Source organism: Mytilus edulis, chromosome 5 (genome assembly GCF_963676685.1).
Source record: "Mytilus edulis chromosome 5, xbMytEdul2.2, whole genome shotgun sequence".
Lineage (NCBI taxonomy): Eukaryota > Metazoa > Mollusca > Bivalvia > Mytilida > Mytilidae > Mytilus > Mytilus edulis.
In genome coordinates, this window is record NC_092348.1 from 56,085,751 (window position 1) to 56,107,226 (window position 21,476).

The window sequence follows — 21,476 nt, forward strand, 5'->3', positions numbered from 1 at the left end:
TCGAAATGTAAATTCACAAAAATACTGAACTCAGAGAATCCAATAGGAAAGTCCATAACCACATGGCAAAATCAAATGACAAAACACATCAGAAACGAATGGACAAGAATTACCATATTCCTGACTTGGTACAGGCATTTTCAAATGTAGAAAATAGTTGATTAAACCTGGTCTTAAAGCGCTAAACCTCTCACTTTGTTGACAGTCTTATCAAATTTCGTTATATTTACAACGATAAAATTTTCAAGTTGTTGTTCAAATTTCATTTTTATTAAAAATATTTCTTAGATTGAAAAAAATCAGTTGATAGATACAAAGAATAGCTCTAGGTTGGTTAAGACTTGGTCGAGTATGGTTCAGACTAGATAAAGTACTTCAGACTAGGTCGAGTATTGTTCAGACTAGGTCGAGTATGGTTCAGACTCGTATAAAATGGTTAAGTACTGGTCAAGTACAAATTCAGACTGTTAAGTACTCGGATTTCTCTTGAACTGAATTTTAATGTGCGTATTGTTATGCGTTTACTTTACTACATTGGTTAGAGGTATAGGGGGAGGGTTGAGATCTCACAAACATGTTTAACCCCGCCGCATTTTTGCGCCTGTCCCAAGTCAGGAGCCTCTGGCCTTTGTTAGTCTTGTATTATTTTAATTTTAGTTTCTTGTGTACAATTTGGAAATTAGTATGGCGTTCATTATCACTGGACTAGTATATATTTGTTTAGGGGCCAGCTGAAGGACGCCTCCGGGTGCGGGAATTTCTCTCTACATTGAAGACCTGTTGGTGACCCTCTGCTGTTGTTTTTTATTTGGTCGGGTTGTTGTCTCTTTGACACATTCCCCATTTCCATTCTCAATTTTATTCATACTACAGTCGAGTATTATCAAGTAGATTTAAGACCAATTCAGACTGGTCGAGTAAAAATCAGTACAGTCGAGTACAGATATAGGCCATTTCAGACTTTTACTGGTTTATAGTGTTACATTTGCAAAATATTTCAGCAATCCTGTATTCATATCACAATATCATAATTTAAACATGTGATATTACTTAGTGCTCCAGAAATTCAATTTGCAATTATGGAACAGATATTTGTTACGCCATTTTTATCAAAACATATGGTGGTAATACTAATAATTGCTAGTGATTTTGAACAAAATATTGGCAGTTGGGACATTGACAGGCACATACAATAGGCTACTACACAGTCTAGACTATGATATGCCCTTAACTTTATTAATCAAAATAAATATCCCGTCTCTTACTTCAAGGATAGGGTTCAGTAACTGGTTATGGTAATGTAAGGGTTAAGGGCAAACACCTTCGTTATGTTTGGATAATGGTTACTTTGATGGTTGTTTGAAGCCCTATTTGTGTTTGGTCCCTAAAAACGAAAATGAAGGCCGCATGGACAGTGGTGAAAGGTGAAAGATATTTATATCAGAGTACATTTTTTACGACAACATAAACTCTTAATTTCCATTTATTCATTTAAGAATTTTTGAAACATAAACATGTTTTATTTACTTTGATGCACATCAAGTAAAAAGATTAAAAATGAAGCTTAAATACATAACTGACTTTTTGCTATTTAATATTTAAAAATGCGAAAACAAAGTTTGCTTTACAAGTTCCTTTTAATTTATTTTGTTGTTGATTTGTTCAACAAAATTAAATAAAAGGTGGAAATTGACAACACAAATACTCATATTTCAACTTTCTTCAGAAATTAAGATTTGAAAAATATCAAGGGTAATATCCGTTTTTTAAGTAAATTTTCATAACGTTTTTTGATTAATATTCATCATAATTTTAAAGAACAAAGTAGTCAAAAAATCAGTGAACATAATAAATCTACCTTTTTAAATTATTTTTTTCAACCTTCCTTGGACAGTTCAGAGAAGTGTACTACCCTATCAGATGAGCCTACGATCGTGTTCACATTAAGCTTAACTAAGTTCTACTACGTTCCCATTGATATAATCAATGTTCACATGGATTGAAAACATGCAGTCGATAGCCAATTAATTGTGTGGATTAAGTGTTCAGCTGTAAAAAAACGTGATTTTTTAATGAATATTTAAGGTCGAAATATATTTGAAATAATAATGAATATAATAATATAATGAATTATGTAATTTGTATAAAAAGAAAAAAATGCTCAGTTACAAGCAGGTTTCAATTGAAAAAAATCATAGGGGATGACTAGTTGAATGTCATTGGAAGGGAGTATTTTTGGCGGATGAAATATTAACACCTTTTGATAGTGCTGCTCATTTAATTGAGCGCGAAAATTATTTTTACTTTTTCTATATGTTCTACATTTTTTTGGACAACTTATTAATTTTCAAGTTTATATTTTCAATCAGCTTTGAGAGACATCAAGTTTTAATAGCCATAAATTCTTTATGTAATTATCTAATTTATTTCGATAAATTATAGAAAAAACAAACGTATTGCAGCAAGAATGGCAGAGAAAATATAAAATGAAATCAAGAGTGCCTTAATTATGCCGATATTTTTGTTCTATTTATGGTCTCTTTAATATAACCGGAACAAGTTTTGTCAAGACTGGTACATAGAGGATTAATTTGCTTATAATAATCAATATATCATTATTTTTTTTCCTGACCATGTTATAACAGACAATAGGAACATTGAAATCGTTTTTATAACATAATGTCAGGGGATGAACACCTAGGGGATATTCCTGGATTAACGCTTTCATTATCATTGATGTGTATATTTGCTGTATGTTTAAACATTTTATTAGCCACAGGCATATTGTTTTCCAAAAAACAACAATATTCTTCAGTAGAACTGTTCATCGTCAACTTGTGTATAAGTGATATTCTTCTTGCTGGAGTTGCTGTTCCAGTAAGGATAAACAACGCATCTCATAAAGGGGAAAGTTTTGTTGGAGGTAAACGCATTTTTGTTTATTATTTACCGCTTAATTATATCAAAACGTATACATGAGTTCTGCTATAAAATAATATAAGTCCAAACACAAGTAAAATATTCATCTTATGAATAAAAATGAAGAGGTGATCAGTCTACACTAATTTTAAAAATTAAAAATCTAGTAAAATTTCCATTCGAATTATAACTAAAAATAAAAAGATACGAAGAAATAAAGAGACAAACGAAGAAATAATCATTAACCATTTCAATTATACTGTAATTTATGTCATAAAGTCATCAACGATTCCGTTTTCTTCTCATATTGCAAATCTTATCCTGGTTCAAATAACAATAGATGCTGAAATATTTTTTAATTATTGCATTGACCATTCACTTCTGGTAAAAAAAATCTACTACAAGATTTATGATTGAATTAAATATTTTTGGAAAGTGTTTGACGATTGCAAATGGTGACAAAAAGAAAATGTCGTTATGATTAAAAGTGAACTTTACTGAAATATTCAAAACTGAAATATAAAATACGCAAAACATTCATACCAACAACTTTTATCAATTAAATAAATTGAAAATAAACATGCTCTAACAACAATTTGACTTAAATCTGTTCTCTTACAACTAATGTGCATACTTATTTTTGGCTACCTGAATTACACAAAAAGTAAAATAATAAAACCGAATTCCGAAGAAAATTCTAAACGGAAATTTGTTAAGTAAATGGCAAAACCGTAAGCTCAAACACATCAAACGAATTGATAACAACTGTCATATTCCTGACTTGGTACGGGATTTTGTTATGGAGCAAATGATTTATTAAAATCTAGTTAAACCTCTCACTTGTCGCCTAAAATTCCATTTTATCAACTTCTATATGTGGACACAACAAACTGACGTAATAGGTAAAAATGACAAAAATAAAAATATGTATAAGAGAATCACATAATGGCGAATGCGAATGCCTCTACAAGTCAGCACTCACACCAGTAAAGTGGAAAGGGATTAGTATAAGTTGTAATTACTTCTTCCCAAATCCACTATAAATAAATATGTTTAAACTTATAAACTAACAAATAAACACAAAAGGGCATCAAGACAAAACACATTAACTAAAATGAAAGACAAGAATACAAAATATGCAACATAGAACAATAACACAATGACGGGATGTATAAGTACAAAGCTCGTAAAATGAATTTCACAAAAAAAACCCAGACTAAACAATTACACTAACAGTAATATTCATAAAGACAAATGAAAGAAAACAATAACACGTTATTAAGATGATAAACAACGTTAGTACCCGGAATCTATACCTCAAAACCATCTAGATTGCTTGAGAAGTTGATACGGAATATTTATCTACAAGGTCTTGGTACCTTCTATTGATTTATTTTAAAAAAAAACAGGACGAGACGTTCTATGTCATACCCCTTGATTATCAACTTTCTGCTCAGACACTGGTGACGTTTTACAAAGTCTATGTAGAAGCTCTTAGTTATCGAATAAGTTGGGACCTGCATCTCTCATATGCAGGTGAAGTTGGTATATTGATACTAAAATGGGGGAAATCGTCTCGTTTATCATAGATTCTGGAACTGAGATGACCGTGTATAAATTCGAAGTATAAGTCTCAAAAATAAGCCGTGTCATGCCGTGTCTGGATGATTCATTAATGGAGCCCAATCAGAAAATTTTGGATTGTTTATGAAAAGAACATCATCAATATATCAGAATGTGAAATTATTGAAAGTGTCTGAAGGAACTCCGATTCATATGAAAATAGAGGTCGGCAAGTAGAGTCGCACAGTTCGTTCCCATGGGAATCCGACAATTTGTTGAAAAGTTTACTACCAAATTCAAAAATATGTTTTCAATAAGAAACTCCAGCAAACTGATCACTTTTCCCTCTGTGAAGCATATGAGAAACATAAAGCCAGTAAGGTTGAAACATTTTAATTTGCAAAGCATGATGTTGCAAATTCTATTTTCAATGCAAATGATGTATGTAATGTTTATGGTACATGTTGTTGTGTAATACTAAATAGCATTTGAAATTACTTTTTCCATAAACAGATCCAAACCAAATTACAAATGTAATTACTATTTAAGGAATCTTCTGCACGAGTCCACATATTCTAAGGACTTACAACAGTCATATTTGCATTGTTGCGACATACATTTTCTTTTGCGACATCAATTTTAAAGGAACGTCTAAGGTGTCCAAGAAATAGCGACAAGGTTTAAGCTATATCGTATAATTTATTCAATGAATTTGGTATTTACTTGAGATGACGAACAGGAAGTTTAGAAAAAATTAGATACAATATCAGCAGTAGTAAATAGAAAGTGTGCAACTAAAAGATGTGTTCCGGAAACATGGGAAAGGCATGTTAGCTTCGGATTATTAACCACTGAATGGATGAAGTGTTTAAATATCATTCCTTTTATAAATTAAGCACAAAAGAGAAGCACAACATACCAAGGAGACATTCAAACTCGTAGGTCAATAATGATCTCACACCGCGATCTTTTTATCTGCACCAACTATCCGTCATACTTTTTCAAAACTCTGATTGGCTTAACATGCTTTTTTGTTTGTCTTCCCTTCTTTTCTTCTCATCTTCGCCATCTCTCCTTTTCTGTGAATATCTTTATCTGGTCATGTCTTGATATTCGACATTAACCGTTCTTGGGCATAATTATTATTCTTTTTAAATCTTACACTGAAAAATGTGTATGATAGTTATCAAAGGTACCAGGATTATAATTTTGTACACCAGAATCTCGTTTCGTCTACATACGACTATGAACAATTAATAAATAATGTGATTTGATGTAACCTGAACAAATGGACACCTATACTCGATGTGGCTGGTAGTAGGCTTTGCCAATCGTTTCGTTTTCTATTGGCTTTATCTCAAATCTTATGTATCTGTCTGTGTTGCCTGTTGATTTCTTTTGAATTAAATCTATCTTTATGGCAAATATGAATGCATTCGTGTATTGTGTATTACTATACTAGGAATAAGAGGATAAGAGGATACTTATCTGATAAGTAAACTAATAGTGCCAACATAATGCAACAGACATGATAACTAAAATGATAGAATAGATCAGACTTATGTCCTCATTTCTATCTGGAATTACTTCCCTATTATTGTTTAATCAAATATAGAATTATAGAGTAAGGGATAAAATGTATATACCCCGGAATAGGTTACCGAAGCTGTATTTGGCAAAACCTTTCCAATGTTTTCTCTTCTATGCTGATACTTGTTTATTTGAACTTATGATTTTTTTATTTGAGCGTCTGGTTTACAAAACTATAGGTCTGGTAGCTTCGGTTTTACATTGGCGAGCTAAAACAAAAACACACTGGTCTTTCCTACACATTTTAAGGCAAATAAATTCATAATAGATACCAGGATTAAATTTTTATATTTACGCCGACGCGCGTTTCGTCTACAAAAGACTCATCAGTAACGCTCGAATCCAAATATGTTTAAAGGCCAAATAAAGTACGAAGTTGCAGAGCATTAAGGACCAAAAATTCCTAAAAGTTTTTCCACATACAGCTAGGGTAATCTATGGTAATCTATTCCTGAGGTAGAAATAAACTTATCATAGATACCAGGACTAAATTAGGTATACACGCCAGACGCGCGTTTCGTCTACAAAAGACTCATCAGTGACGCTCGAATCCAAAAAAAGTTAAAAAGGCCAAATAAAGTACGAAGTTGAAGAGCATTGAGTACCAAAATTCCTAAAAGTTTTTCCAAATACAGCTAGGGTAATCTATTCCTGAGGTAGATAAGCCTTAGTTTTTTTCTTCAAAAATTCAAAGTTTTGTAAACAGTTAATTTATAACTATGCAAATAAATTCAACAGATGCTTTCGAATACCTAATTGTTTGAATCGTCAGCACACAAAGTGAAGACCTAACTTTGAGCGGATTGATAATTCTAACATACGTCATAGAACAATCTACTTTACTAAGCAGATCATTAGTATAACAGTTATCTTCGTCACCATGGTGAGTTTATTAATTCAATATTAGTCTCTTTTCACCTGGAGTACTTCATCTTAGCAAGTTCCTTAAGGCTAACTCGATATTCGTTTGAATTTCATACGTATCTGACAACAAACCCTTTTCACATTCATTATCAATTAGCTGTTTCGGAGCCTCTAGTTGTAATTTCATTTGTGTTTGTTACTAGCCGTTGCCTGTCTTCGTCATCAAACCCAGGACAATTTCACAAGCTTCTGGTTAACATTTTGTTTTAAGCCCTCTCCCCAATTTTGATTTTGAATATAAGAAATGTTAATATTAGTAGTAGTATTTAAAATTCATTGTAAATCATTGAAATTACTGAGATCTTTTTGTTGCAGGTGATGCAGTCTGCAAGCTGGTAATGTTTCTTCCCCTCCTGACAGTATCGTCATCGATCTATACAATGGTTGCCATTGCTGTTGATAGATACAAAGAAATACTAAAATTAAAGAAGTTGACTACAGAGAGAACATCAAACATCGTTCTGGGAACATGGATTTGGAGTCTCGTTATCAGTTCACCTCAGCTTTACGAATACAGCACCTACCGGAAAGAAGAAGATGAATACAATATTACATCATGCGGAGCACATGGCATTGTTGAAAATTTTGAAACACTGTACGCATGCTTTGCTATTGTCCTTTCGTACGCTGTACCCTTGATAATCATCACAATCTGTTATTTTAAGATAATGCGCTACGTCTGGAAAGTCGGGAAAACTTCATCTGAAAACGACATACAAGTTCTCAAGCGAATGAAGGTTGTCAAAATTCTTCTACTGATAACAATTGTATTCATCCTATTGTGGTCACCATTTTTCGTTTTGTTTGGGATGGAGGTGAGTCATCTATACTGGATGTGTAGTATATTTCATTTTTTACAGAATGGGGAGTTGTGGTATATTTGACAACAAGATAACTGTCCAACAGAGACTAAAGAACAAGTCTGAAATTTTCTAAATATTTTTATGTATCTGAAACACTTCTAATATTACAACTTGTTTAAAACATTTGAAGAAAATAATGTTGAAGTCATATGAATCTTCCAAAAAAAAATTATGCATATGTTTTTTTCATAACTAAATGGCTAGTTGTTTTATTATAAAACTCTAAGTATATATACTTTTTTCTCAAGAAAATTCTATTAACTACGGCTTCAAAGCACGATAATGAATTAGCTGCCATATTTTCACATCATAACAGACCGAAATATTTTTTTTTATAATTATATGATATGGATGCGTAAAAATGAAAGAATCGTGCACAGAAGGTATATACGTTCACGAATTGAATAAACATTATTTTCCCCAGTCACTCGTTTCATATGACTTTAAGATTAAAACAAAATCAAAAATTAACTTAGAGGTATCTACACAATATATAACAGTCGATTTTAAATCCTAAATATTGTATTTGCATAAACATGAAATATTTTCTGCATTTCAAAACTATATTTATCACCAGTTTACTTCATGCTTTACAGGAAATACTTGGTTTAGATGATACACTTCATACAGCATCATGGACACAGGTGGCCAAGAAAGTGCTGGTTGTTATGAGTACGATGTCGAATCCAATCATCTACTTTGCCTCTAATTCGATATTTAGAAGACAAATCTTGAAATTTCTGACATGCGGAAAAGTGCAGTTAAGTAGAGTTAATCCTGAAGCCGTAGATGAAACATTTTAAGTATAGAAGTAGCAGAACAGTTATTTGTCAAGATGTTTTTGAATTGGGTTTTTAACGTTGTTTGCGTTCTTTGCGTCTTTTATTATGTTTCCGAATCCATTATTTATAGTCTATTCCGTGTTTTTTGCTGTTAGTTGTCTTTTTCCCTTTCCTGGTCATGATTTTGTCTGCCTTTCTTTGAAAATGTAGACTTCTCTTGGTGTTTTTTTACTTGATTGTTTAAAATAAAACACAAAAAAAAACACTTGACACACCAAATAGACAATAAAAATTCATAAATCGAAGAGACATCGGCAAAACTATGGCAAAAAAATCGATGATAAGACATACAAATGTCTATAACAAAATACTAGAACTCCTGTCTTTTTGAAATGCTTTGAATACATTTTTCTTTTCAGCGATCAATAAATAGTTACCAAAGGTACCAAGTTTATAATTTGACGCCAGACGCGCGTTTCATTCACAAAAGACTCATGAGCGACGCTCTGATAAAAATACATAGAAAGTCAATAAATAAAGTCAAAGGTAAAATTTTATTTATGGTACATGTATAACTGGATACGAAAATTAATTGCATTAACCCAAACAACAAGGCTGTCTGACGCAACTTGACACCTTAATGACATCAACAAGATTTAATTAATAAATATAGAATAATAATATCATATATACCAACTTGATGATATGTAAAATTTCTGACAAAGTGTAAAATTAATATATCCTTATTTAACAAATGACAAAATTAAAAACCTAATCCCGATTTATATACATTTATTGAAATTTACATGTGATTAATTTTTGTGGCGTTGATACATTCGTGTGACGCACAGTTTGTAATTCTGTTTAATTAATTTAAGGTATTCGTGTTATTCTGTAGTACACATATCGAAATGTACTATTATATTATTTATATATGTATTTTTCTGTACCGGTTGTTCTTGTAATGATTGGTACTGTACTCCTGTCATGTAATGTTGTCATTTTAGCTGTATATTTAACATTGCCTTTAAATGCGAGGTTTGGCTAGCCGCAAAAGCACGTTCAACCTACCATTTTTGTCTTAAAAAGTCCTGTACCAAGTCAGGAATATGGCAGTTGTGAACTTCTATGTATGTTTTATTGTCGTTTGTTTTTGATGCACTTGCATGAGTGTTTCAGTTGTTTTTTTGTGTTTTTTTTCTCTGTGTTTTCCTCGGTTTTAGTTTGTAACCCGGATTTGATTTCTCTCAATCGATTTATGACTTTTGAACAGCGATATACGACTGTTGCATACATATGTGTATTCTTAATCATTGCTGTTTGCAATATCATATTAATACCTTCATATAAATACATGCACACGTCTCTGAAATTGTTTTTGGTACCTATATACGTTATATTAAGGTATGTAGGTAATTTTGTGTTGAAAATATAACATGTAAATGTGAATAATAACCCATTGTAAAAAATATCGTCATAAAAATTTACACAAAACTGAGTTTCATTATTGTTTCTATCTGTACTACTGACCTAGTTATATAGAGTTCTTCACTCAGGAATTAAGCCCAAGTTGTTGTGTTCTTTTGCTAAAGTATTGTCCATCTTTCTCAAACTGATGGGCTTTTTCAACTTAGCGGAAAGTATGTGTTAGATTATTTAAAATTTACTAAGACTACTGTATAGTAAGTAATTTGATAAAATCTAAACATGAACAATCCAAGATGAACGCTGTATTTGCAAATTCTTAACAGATAATGCAGCTTGTCGATAGTTAAATAAAGAAAACACACGAATAATAGCGGGGTCAAGCCAATGTGGTGGTACAAGACAGTGACAAAACATGTATTCAGCTTAATCTCCAAAATGCCACGTGTTTCAAACAATGTGTGAATGAATTCTATAGAAAATTAAAACTATTGATATGATAATTTACTGTTACATGAAAACAACAACTGAAAGGTAACTTGCAGATGGTTGGCAAATTATAGCTGGATGCATATTAAGCTTTAATAATTAAGTGAAATAATAATAATTGCACACGCTCATCTTTATAATTATGTTTATTTTGTTTTTTAATTTAGTTTACAATAATATAAGAATTTCAATAAACTTGATACTTATGTCGTGTATAAGAATAACTTATAATCTAGTCCGCACCACGCTTTGGTACTACGTCTATTCTGTAAAACGACTTCAATCAAGATTCTGAAAGACATAAAGCTGTGCACATGGTATTTTAGTTTTGTATTAAGATTGTTTGGTTTTCCCATTACAAACATGGGTTTCATTTCATGTGTCTGTTTTTGGGGAGACTCGCAGATATATTAAAAGAAGAGTTCTCTTTTGTCCATAAAGAGAGCAATTCTCGGAGTGTAGAATAACTTAAAGGATTAACCTATCGAAACCTCCTAAATACCAGTATATCGATCACCCGACAGATTAATAGCCATTTATCGTATTTGAAATAGATAATATTTATAACAACCATGTAATGCTGATCAAATACCCAATCCAATTTATATACCCTCAAAGGCATCTAAATAAATAAATTGAAATCGATTCTGTTGAATGGTATAACAGGAAAGTTTGTTATTTGGATGAAGTCTTGGTACATATACCTTCTGAATGTCACGAACAGTATAAAAACAATTCTGATTCGGATGCCATCAGGTACAAGATCTTTTTGAATTTGAATGTCATAAGTTTTCTTTTCTGTTGATGTGCTCATATCTATTAATTGGGTACTTTTAAAAGGCACACGCCCTTCACATCCGACATAAATACCCCTGCAGACAAACACAAAAATTATCGCAGTTACGGATATCAAGTTCACAGTACTATGAAATCCTGCCACCCAAACCCTGATATCACAGGCTGCACTTCGGAGTAAATTATATACTGTAACGGCATCAAGAAAGAAAAAAACGAGTACATGTATGTGAAATACTCGGAACAACACTGTTTTTGAACTACTTTCTGCATTAAAAGTAAAACAAAGACAAAAGGATAATTCTAAACATAAAAGATGGAATGTTTGAATAACAGTATAATAATAGTCTTCTCATTAAGTTTTTTATACAAATTAAAGATAACAATGACAATTTCCAAACTTTTGTTAGCTTTATCATCAGAATTGACCACAAGAAAAGGTATAAACGCGGAACCCTGACACCGAACAGCAAGCTGTAATGGGTTCCTGAAAAGACCAGCGTAAAACCATTCAAAAAGGAAAACCAGCAGTCTAATCTATATAAAAAAAAAAAACGAAAAACGAAAAACGAAAAACACTTATGAACTATATGAACAAACGACAACAACTGAATATAGTTATCAGAGGTACCAGGATTATAATTTAGTACGCCAGACGCGCGTTTCGTCTACATAAGACTCATCAGTGACGCTCATATCAAAACATTTATAAAGCCAAACACATACAAAGTTGAAGAGCATTGATGATCCAAAATTCCAAAAAGTTGTGCCAAATACGGCTAAGGTAATTTATGCCTGGGATAAGAAAATCCTTAGTTTTTCGAAAAATTCAAAGTTTTGTAACAGGAAAAAAAAATCAATTTATATTTTCCGTGTAATCTTTTTCTATTTATTTGGTGTATTTGACATAATTCTAGAGCAAAAGCTAGTATAAATCCGGAGAATAGACATTTTTAATAAGAAATAAAATGGACGATGGTCAACTTGTATCAAAACTAAACCACTTTTTGCATTTATATCACCTGCCATCTTTTCGTAATTTACGTCTACTTAAACTTGCATTCTACATTTCTCTTACTAATTCACACATCAGAGTCTAATGGCAGTACTAAAACACGCTTTCGTAGTACAACTTTTGGTTGGTATATAATAGAGTAATGGAGGATCCAGTTGAATGTGATTGGTTGAAAACCCAACTGAGAATTGAAACGAGACTATAAAACTAGAGAGTCTTTTTTTTACTCCATCTTCGAACTGTTGTTCTACTTCCAATGTGAAATGTTCCGTATATTAGACTATAGATTATTTAAGTCAGTTCCCAATTATAATTTATAAAGAACGGAATGTAAATTGTCCTAAACACAAAATGATGACCATAAAAACTGTTTGGACATTACATATTTGTGAAAGAGAAGATACCAATACCGTAATCTAAATACAATCAAAACCCATAACTTAAAAAAAACACAAGACAATGACATTGCTCAAAGAAAAAAAAAACACAAAAACAGTTCACAACTCAATAATATAAACTGAACTATTGAGCAAAAGGAATCCCATATAAAAACCAGGGATGAAATCTTGTTGTTTATTTGATGATAAAAAATCAAGACCAGGCAGGCAAAATTTGACAATGATTTATTTTTGGCTCACCTGGCCCGAAGGGCCAAGTGAGCTATTCCCATCACTTTGCGTCCGGCGTCCGTCGTCGTCCGTCGTCGTCCGTCGTCCGTCGTCGTTAACTTTTACAAAAATCTTCTCCTCTGAAACTACTGGGCCAAATCAAACCAAACTTGGCCACAATCATCATTGGGGTATCTAGTTTAAAAAATGTGTGGCGTGACCCGGTCAACCAACCAAGATGGCCGCCACAGCTAAAAATAGAACATAGGGGTAAAATGCAGTTTTTGGCTTATAACTCAAAAACCAAAGCATTTAGAGCAAATCTGACATGGTGGTAAAAATGTTTATCAGGTCAAGATCTATCTGCCCTGAAATTTTCAGATGAATCGGTCAATCGGTTGTTGGGTTGCTGCCCCTGAATTGGTAATTTTGAGGAAATTTTGCTGTTTTTGGTTATTATCTTGAATATTATTATAGATAGAGATAAACTGTAAACAGCAATAATGTTCAGCAAAGTAAGATCTACAAATAAGTCAACATGACCAAAATGGTCAGTGGACCCGTTTAGGAGTTATTGCCCTTTATAGTCAATTTTTAACCATTTTTCGTTAATTAAAGTAATCTTTTACAAAAATCTTCTCCTCTGAAACTACTGGGCCAAATTAATCCAAACTTGGCCACAATCATCTTTGGGGTATCTAGTTTAAAAAATGTGTGGCATGAATTGGTCAACCAACCAAGATGGCCGCCACGGCTAAAAATAGAACAAAGGGGTAAAATGCAGTTTTTGGCTTATAACTCAAAAACCAAAGCATTTTGAGGAAATCTGACAGGGATAAAAATGTTTATCAGGTCAAGATCTATCTGCCCTGAAATTTTCAGATGAATCGGTCAATCGGTTGTTGGGTTGCTGCCCCTGAATTGGTAATTTTGAGGAAATTTTGCTGTTTTTGGTTATTATCTTGAATATTATTATAGATAGAGATAAACTGTAAACAGCAATAATGTTCAGCAAAGTAAGATCTACAAATAAGTCAACATGACCAAAATGGTAAGTTGACCCGTTTAGGAGTTATTGCCCTTTATAGTCAATTTTTAACCATTTTTCGTAAATTAAAGTAATCTTTTACAAAAATCTTCTCCTCTGAAACTACTGGGCCAAATTAATCCAAACTTGGCCACAATCATCTTTGGGGTATCTAGTTTAAAAAATGTGTGGCATGACCTGGTCAACCAACCAAGATGGCCGCCACCGCTAAAAATAGAACATAGGGGTAAAATGCAGTTTTTGGCTTATAACTCAAAAACCAAAGCATTTTGAGGAAATCTGACAGGAATAAAAATGTTTATCAGGTCAAGATCTATCTGCCCTGAAATTTTCAGATGAATCGGTCAATCGGTTGTTGGGTTGCTGCCCCTGAGTTGGTAATTTTGAGGAAATTTTGCTGTTTTTGGTTATTATCTTGAATATTATTATAGATAGAGATAAATTGTAAACAGCAATAATGTTCAGCAAAGTAAGATCTACAAATAAGTCAACATGACCAAAATGGTCAGTTGACCCCTTAAGGAGTTATTGCCCTTTATAGTCAATTTTTAACAATTTTCATTAATTTGGTAAATTTATGTAAATTTTTACCAAATATAGTTCTCTGTTACTAATGGGCAAAGTTCATTATAGATATAATTGTAAGAAGCAAAATCGTTCAGTAAAGAAAGAACTTCAAACACATCACCATCACCAAAATACAATTTTGTCATGAATCCATTTGTGTCCTTTGTTTAATATGCACATAGACCAAGGTGAGCGACACAGGCTCTTTAGAGCCTCTAGTTTTAATTATTATTTTAACTTTATATTCGAACAAATCTGTTGTTCTATAGGATATAATTACTATTAATTGTGTTTTCTGGCTAAAGATTAAATCGTATAGAGCTGGTTGTATTTTCATTTATAATCCAACGGAGGGCGTCAACCACCGTACAAATCGGTTGTTTTTTTATTTATCAAACATATATGATTTGCACAGCAAACACCTCCGCATGCCATCTCCTTGTTGACGTGAACATAACATTTTGATTTCTCTTAAATGATCATTATTTGGACGGAAAAATCTTTCTGACATATGTGTTCGATTTCATCATTGTTAATGCGTTTCTGTCAATGTCATTGTTCCCAAGCGCATGCTTTGCCAATTTCTGTGCTTCCGGAAGTAGCTTGTCTAATTCAACGACAGAATCAACAAGGCTTAATGTTTTGGCTTCCGGTGCTGTAATTCGTTTTCCAAACACAATAGCTTCACGCATAGCATCAAGATTCCAAACTTTTGTGCTGAAACAAATTTTAAATATACATACTGCACATAGTCTACAAATTGTTGTGACTGTGAAAAATCCAAACAGTTGGTAGTTATACCTTTATGGTTCGTTTTATAACCTTTTTAGCTCACCTGGCCCGTAGTCCGTCGTCGTCCGTCGTCGCCGTTTTGTTAATTTTTTACATTTTGAACTTCTTCTAGAGAACCACTGAATGGAATGAAACCAAACATGGCAGGAATGTTCCTTATGAGGTGCTGACCAAGTGTTGTTACTTTGTAGCCGATCCATCATCCAAGATATCCGCCAGCGGGGGACTTAGTTTAACATAGGACCCTATGGGAAATGCATACAAATGACTTCTTTTAGAGAACCACTGAATGGAATGAAACCAAACATGGCATGAATGTTCCTTATGAGGTGCTGACCAAGTGTTATTACTTTGCTGACCCATCATCCAAGATGGCCGCCAGCGGGGGACTTAGTTTAAAATAGGACCCTATGGGAAATATATACAAATGTCACCTTTTAGAGAACAACTGAATGGAATGAAACCAAACATGGCATGAATGTTCCTTATCAGGTGCTGACCAAGTGTTGTTACTTTGTAGCTAATCCATCATCTAAGATGGCCGCCAGCGGGGGACTTAGTTTAACATAGGACCCTATGAGAAATGCATACAAATGACTTCTTTTAGAGAACCACTGAATGGAATGAAACCAAATTTAATATTTAAAAATGGGAAAACAAGGTTTGCGTTACAAGTCCCAGTTAATTTATTTTGTAATTGATTTGTTCAACAAAATTAAATAAAAAATGGGAAATTGACAATACAAATACTCATATTTCAACTTTCTTCAGAAATTAAGATTTGAAAAATATCAAGGGTAATGTCCGTTTTTTAAGAAAATTTTCATAACGTTTTGATTAATATTCATCATAATTTTAAAGAACAAAGTAGTCAAAATAATCAGTGAACATAACAAATCTACCTTTTTAAATTATTTTTTCAACCTTCCTTGGACAGTTCAGAGAAGTGTACTACCCTATCAGATGAGCCTACGATCGTGTTCACATTGAGCTAAGCTAACTAAGTTCTACTACGTTCCCATTGATATAATCAATGTTCATATGGATTGAAAACAGGTTTTGACAACATACAGTCGATAGCCAATGTAGGCCTTGTGTTCAGAAAACAAGATGTCAGGAACATGAATTTTATTATGAATATTTAAGGTCGAAATATATTTGAAATAATAATGAATATAACAATATCCTGAATTTAGTTGCTGTGTATGACAAAAAAAAATGCTCAGTTACAAGCATGTTTAAGTTTTAAAAACCACAGGGGATGACTATTTAATTTTCATTTGTAGGGGGTGATTTTTGGCGGATGACATCTTTTGATAGTGTTGCTCATTTAATTTCGCGCGAAAATTATTTTCACTTTTTCTTTTTTTATAATTTATTTTTTTTATTCATCATGGATTAACAGGCATTTACATAAGTTATCTATAGAGGCACATAATAAAGCAAGCGAGAAAAATAAGCATAATCAAGCAAAAAAAAGTAAACAAAAATAATACTAATAATACGATATATGAACGAAATATGGATGAAGTATAACATTTTCATCAAAAAATATATAGTGATAATGGAAATTACATTTCAAGCACATCTATACATAATAATTCACTATTAAATTAATTAATGATTTTATCCCAGGGGTTCCAGTACATGTTATAATCTTTCACACTCATATTTTTTGAGGAAATATGTTTTTCTAAAATTAAATTTTCTTTGATATAATTTTTAAGTCCCTCTATATGAGGTTTTTCCTCTCGCATCTTTGATCTGTATATAAAATACTTTACTAGTAAAATGACTTTATTTTTTATAAAATTAAGTTTATAGTTATCGTACAGACCAAACATGACTATATCTATATTAAGTGGAATTTCAATATGTGTTGTTTAAAAAATCCAGGCATTCAGGTGGTGCCAAATGTCTGCTACAATATGACAGCCCCACAATAAGTGTTCTATGCTTTCTGGTTCTTCCTTGCAAAATGTACATAAATTACACTGTACTCGGTTCATCTTTAAAAGTAAAGTATTAGTACCTTAAATACGGTGAATAATTCGATATTGAAACCAACAGAGCTTGGTATTTTTTTGAAATTTTAGTGACACAGTTATGGATTTTTTTCCAATCCCCTACAACGTTATTCAATATACCCTCCCATTTTCGCTCAGCTGCTATTACAACTGGTATCGCACCTTGATTTAATATATTATACATGTCTTTTGAACCTTTGTTTGACTTGAAAAAAATGTTAATATTAAAAGGTAACAGAGCTTGTTGTTGTTTTTCCCTTTCAGTGTTGATTCCCATATATTGTAACCATTTTTTTAATGCTACTTTAATACCATAAAATTGTAAAAATGTGGGTTTAAAAGTATATAGCTGTTCAAAATGTTGATAAGACAATATATTTCCTTGTTCATCTAGAAGGTCATTTACAGTCCATACCCCGTTTTGTGCCCAACTTCTATAATAAACACTGACGTTATCAATTTTAATGTTCTCATTATTCCATATAGATGAAGATATGACTTCCTCAAAATAACGAGGATGTCGGAATCTCGACATGTTTTTCCAGGCACAAATAACTTCTTTCCAAAAAACGTTATCTAATTTTTTAGTTGTTCCAAAATAAGCCAACTTTAATAATCTCCTAACCCAGGTCAATTTTAGCCCTTGTATAAAATTTCTCAAATTAATCATTTTTAAACCACCTCTGCAGTATTCTTGACATAAGAGCTCCCGATTTACCTTGCCAGGTTTACCATCCCAAATGAAAGCATAAATTTTACTATTGAGTTGTTGTAGTACATTTTCATCTGGACTTGGGATGGATAAGAACAGATGATTCAATTTTGATATAATTAAAGATTTTATAATAGTTATTTTACCAAACGGAGTAAGCGACTGTTTTGACCATTTTTGTATAATACTTTCTATTTCTTGAATTCGAGGAGCATAATTTAGATTTAGCATTCTATCCAAATCAACACAAAAAGTGATACCCAATAATTTGAAGGTACTGGAACCCCATTGCAATCCCCATTTTACGCATATTTTATCTTGACTATGTTTTTTACTTCCTATCCATATAACATTTGTTTTATCTAAGTTAATTTTCAGTCCTGATATCTCAGCATAGAATTGTAAGATACGGAGGGATGCATCTAAAGAGGAGGGAAATCCATCTAAAATAAGTGATGTATCATCAGCATATTGAGACAATATAAACTCTGTATCATCTATCGTAATACCTTTAATATCATTACTATTTCTGACTAAAATGCCAAGTATTTCTGCACATAGCAAGAAAAGGTAATGAGACAAAGGATCTCCTTGTCTACAACCTCTTTCCACACGAAAAAAATCTGATAGACAACAATTTTGAGTCACTGTTGAAGAAATATTATTATAAAATGTTTTTATCCAGTTCATGATGGATTCTCCAAAATTAAAATATTCAAGTGTCTCAAATAAAAATGACCAGGAGATAGAGTCGAATGCTTTTTCAAAATCAATTAATAGTAATATACCGGGGATGTCATTTTCCTCTGTGAAATGTAAAATATCGTATATAAGTCTACAGTTCTCCCCAATAAATCTCCCCGGAATAAAGCCTGTTTGGTCAGAATTAATTAGTTTATTAAGAACTGACTTAATTCTCTCTGCTATACAGCTAGATGCTAATTTATAAGTTGAGTTTAAAAGGGTAATTGGACGCCAATTTTTTAATAACTGTCTTGATTTACCTTCCTTTGGGATACATGTGATTACTCCCTGCTTCTGTGTGACAGACATTTCCCCTATTTCATATGCATCATTTTTTGACCTGAAGACAAATTTTCCAATATCTATCCAAAAAACTTTAAAAAATTCTGCTGTGAAGCCATCTGAACCAGGGCTTGTATTATTTTTCATCCTTTTTAATGCTTGTGTTAGCTCACTAAAGGTAGTATTACCTTCTAAAGAATCTTTTTCATTATCTCTTAATTTAGGTGTTTGAAATGGTAATTCCCCTGATAGATTGACATCTTTTATGCACTCTTGTCTTCTGTAAAGCTTTTCATAAAATAATTTTGTTTGCGTCAATATTTCCTTTTGATTTTCTACTACAGTGTTATCATTAATAATATTTTTTTTAATAGTTTTATTTATAAAATTTTGGGTTTCTAGGTTACAAAAATAATTAGTTGGCCTCTCTCCTCCTTCAATCCACTGGGTTCTTGACCTAACATATTGACCTTTAATCTTGTTTTGTCGCAAAATTCGAAGTTCACATTTTTTAATCTCTATTACATTTAAATTATCCTCAGTGATTGTGTTTTGTTCTAATTTTTGTATTTCTTCTGTAAGTTTTTTTCCTGTTTTACCCTTTCCCTTTTTATATATGTCGAATAAGAAATAGTCTTACCTCTGATCTCATTAAGAAGTGTTTCAAAAAATAATTGGTCACTGATTGTAAATTGTATATCAAAATCATCAATAATACTGTTTAAGCATCTCTGCTATAACCTAGCACTGCATATTGCTCAACTGTGCTAATAATTGTTTTTTTAATTAATTTTACATATTCAGTATCTTGAAGGAGAGAGTTGTTGAATTTCCAGAGGCCCCTGCCTTTTATAAACTCATTTATCTTTAAAGTCAAAATTACTGGTGAATGGTCTGATCTGTAGCTATTGCCAATGTTTATATCACATATGTCATCTATAAGGCTTTCTGAGATCAAAAAGAAATCTAACCGTGATTGTTTAAATGGATTTTTTTTTCTCCATGTAAATCTTTTAAGATCAGGGTATCTCTCTCTAAATGGATCCACAAGAGTCTTATATTTTATAATTTCTAAAATTTTATCCCTTGATTTTGGATTATTTATATGTTTATAATTATGGGTATCTAGGTCAAAATTCTGAACAAGATTAAAGTCTCCACAAATCAGACACAATTGATTATCAAAAAAGTCTATGATTTCTGTTAGTTTGTCATAGAAGCAAGGATTATCAGTATTCGGCCCATACACATTTATCAGAGTAAATCTCTTTTCTTCAATATTAATATCCAATCCCAACAAATTGCCATCCTCATCTTTTTTAACTTGGTGTATTTTATATTCAAAATTATTTTTAAACAGGATAGCAACTCCTCGTTGATTAGATGCATAAGAATTGAAAATACATTGACCTTTCCACTGGTTTCTTATCAGGGTTTCATCTTGTTCTACAAAGTGTGTGTCTTGAAGACAATATATATCAAAATCTTTTGAATGCAGATAATTAAAAATATCCCCCCGTTTTTCTCTCATTTGAAGTCCTTGACAATTATGAGACATTATTTTAATATTTTTACCCTCCATTACAATAATAAATCTTCAAAGAATTGAAAGTGGATAATTGCCAACACAAAGAAGTGAAAGGTTTAGTTGAGATATCAGGACTGTTTACATAATGCTCTATTTGCTTCAAAAATATACCATATATGTGCCAAGTAACAGAATTCCATATTTTATATAAAATATATACATGAAATAAACAAAAACAAGTTAAAGGGAAACACATTTAAAAGACTAAGATATTTCATATTCTAATGCAGATTTACACTTGTGGTCAAGGGGAGATAACTTAAATTAGTTTTTAGTATATGTAAGCTTTAATGTATATTGATCTACTTCATTATTTGTAATACATGTCATTATCTTGACACCTTTATCATAAATATTTATTCAAATTGGTAAACTATATTATACATTTAAATAATGAACAGGATTAATATGGCAAAAGAGAAGAGATCACACAAGAAGCACGTTACCACAAAATGTCCATTGTTTTGTGCTCTCTCATCTGATCTGGTCAAACTTGCCTAAAATTTTTATCACCACCAGTACTGCATGGTGTCATCTGCAATTCACATCTCGATGTAAGCTTACACAAGCCATTATCATGATTATGAAGATAGATAAAAGAGATATAAGAATCATCAACATATAATATCAGCTCAAACTGACAGTGATTTCCTCTAAAAATTCATGCTTGATGTATAGTTTAAATCCAAAGTTTTTGTTTTTGAAATGTAGAGTTAAGTGGTAATGATACATGAATAAAGGAT

General features: G+C 31.9%; 1 protein-coding gene across 1 annotated transcript; it reads left to right on the top strand.

Moving 5' to 3' along the window:
* The first annotated feature begins 2,679 nt into the window (after window positions 1-2,679).
* LOC139525143 (QRFP-like peptide receptor) lies at window positions 2,680-9,767 on the top strand. Its single transcript, XM_071320329.1, has 3 exons — window positions 2,680-2,923; window positions 7,312-7,811; window positions 8,456-9,767. Exons 1-3 carry the CDS (start codon window positions 2,680-2,682, stop codon window positions 8,660-8,662), a joined length of 951 nt encoding a protein of 316 aa, XP_071176430.1. The 3' UTR covers window positions 8,663-9,767.
* Window positions 9,768-21,476: the final 11,709 nt, after the last annotated feature.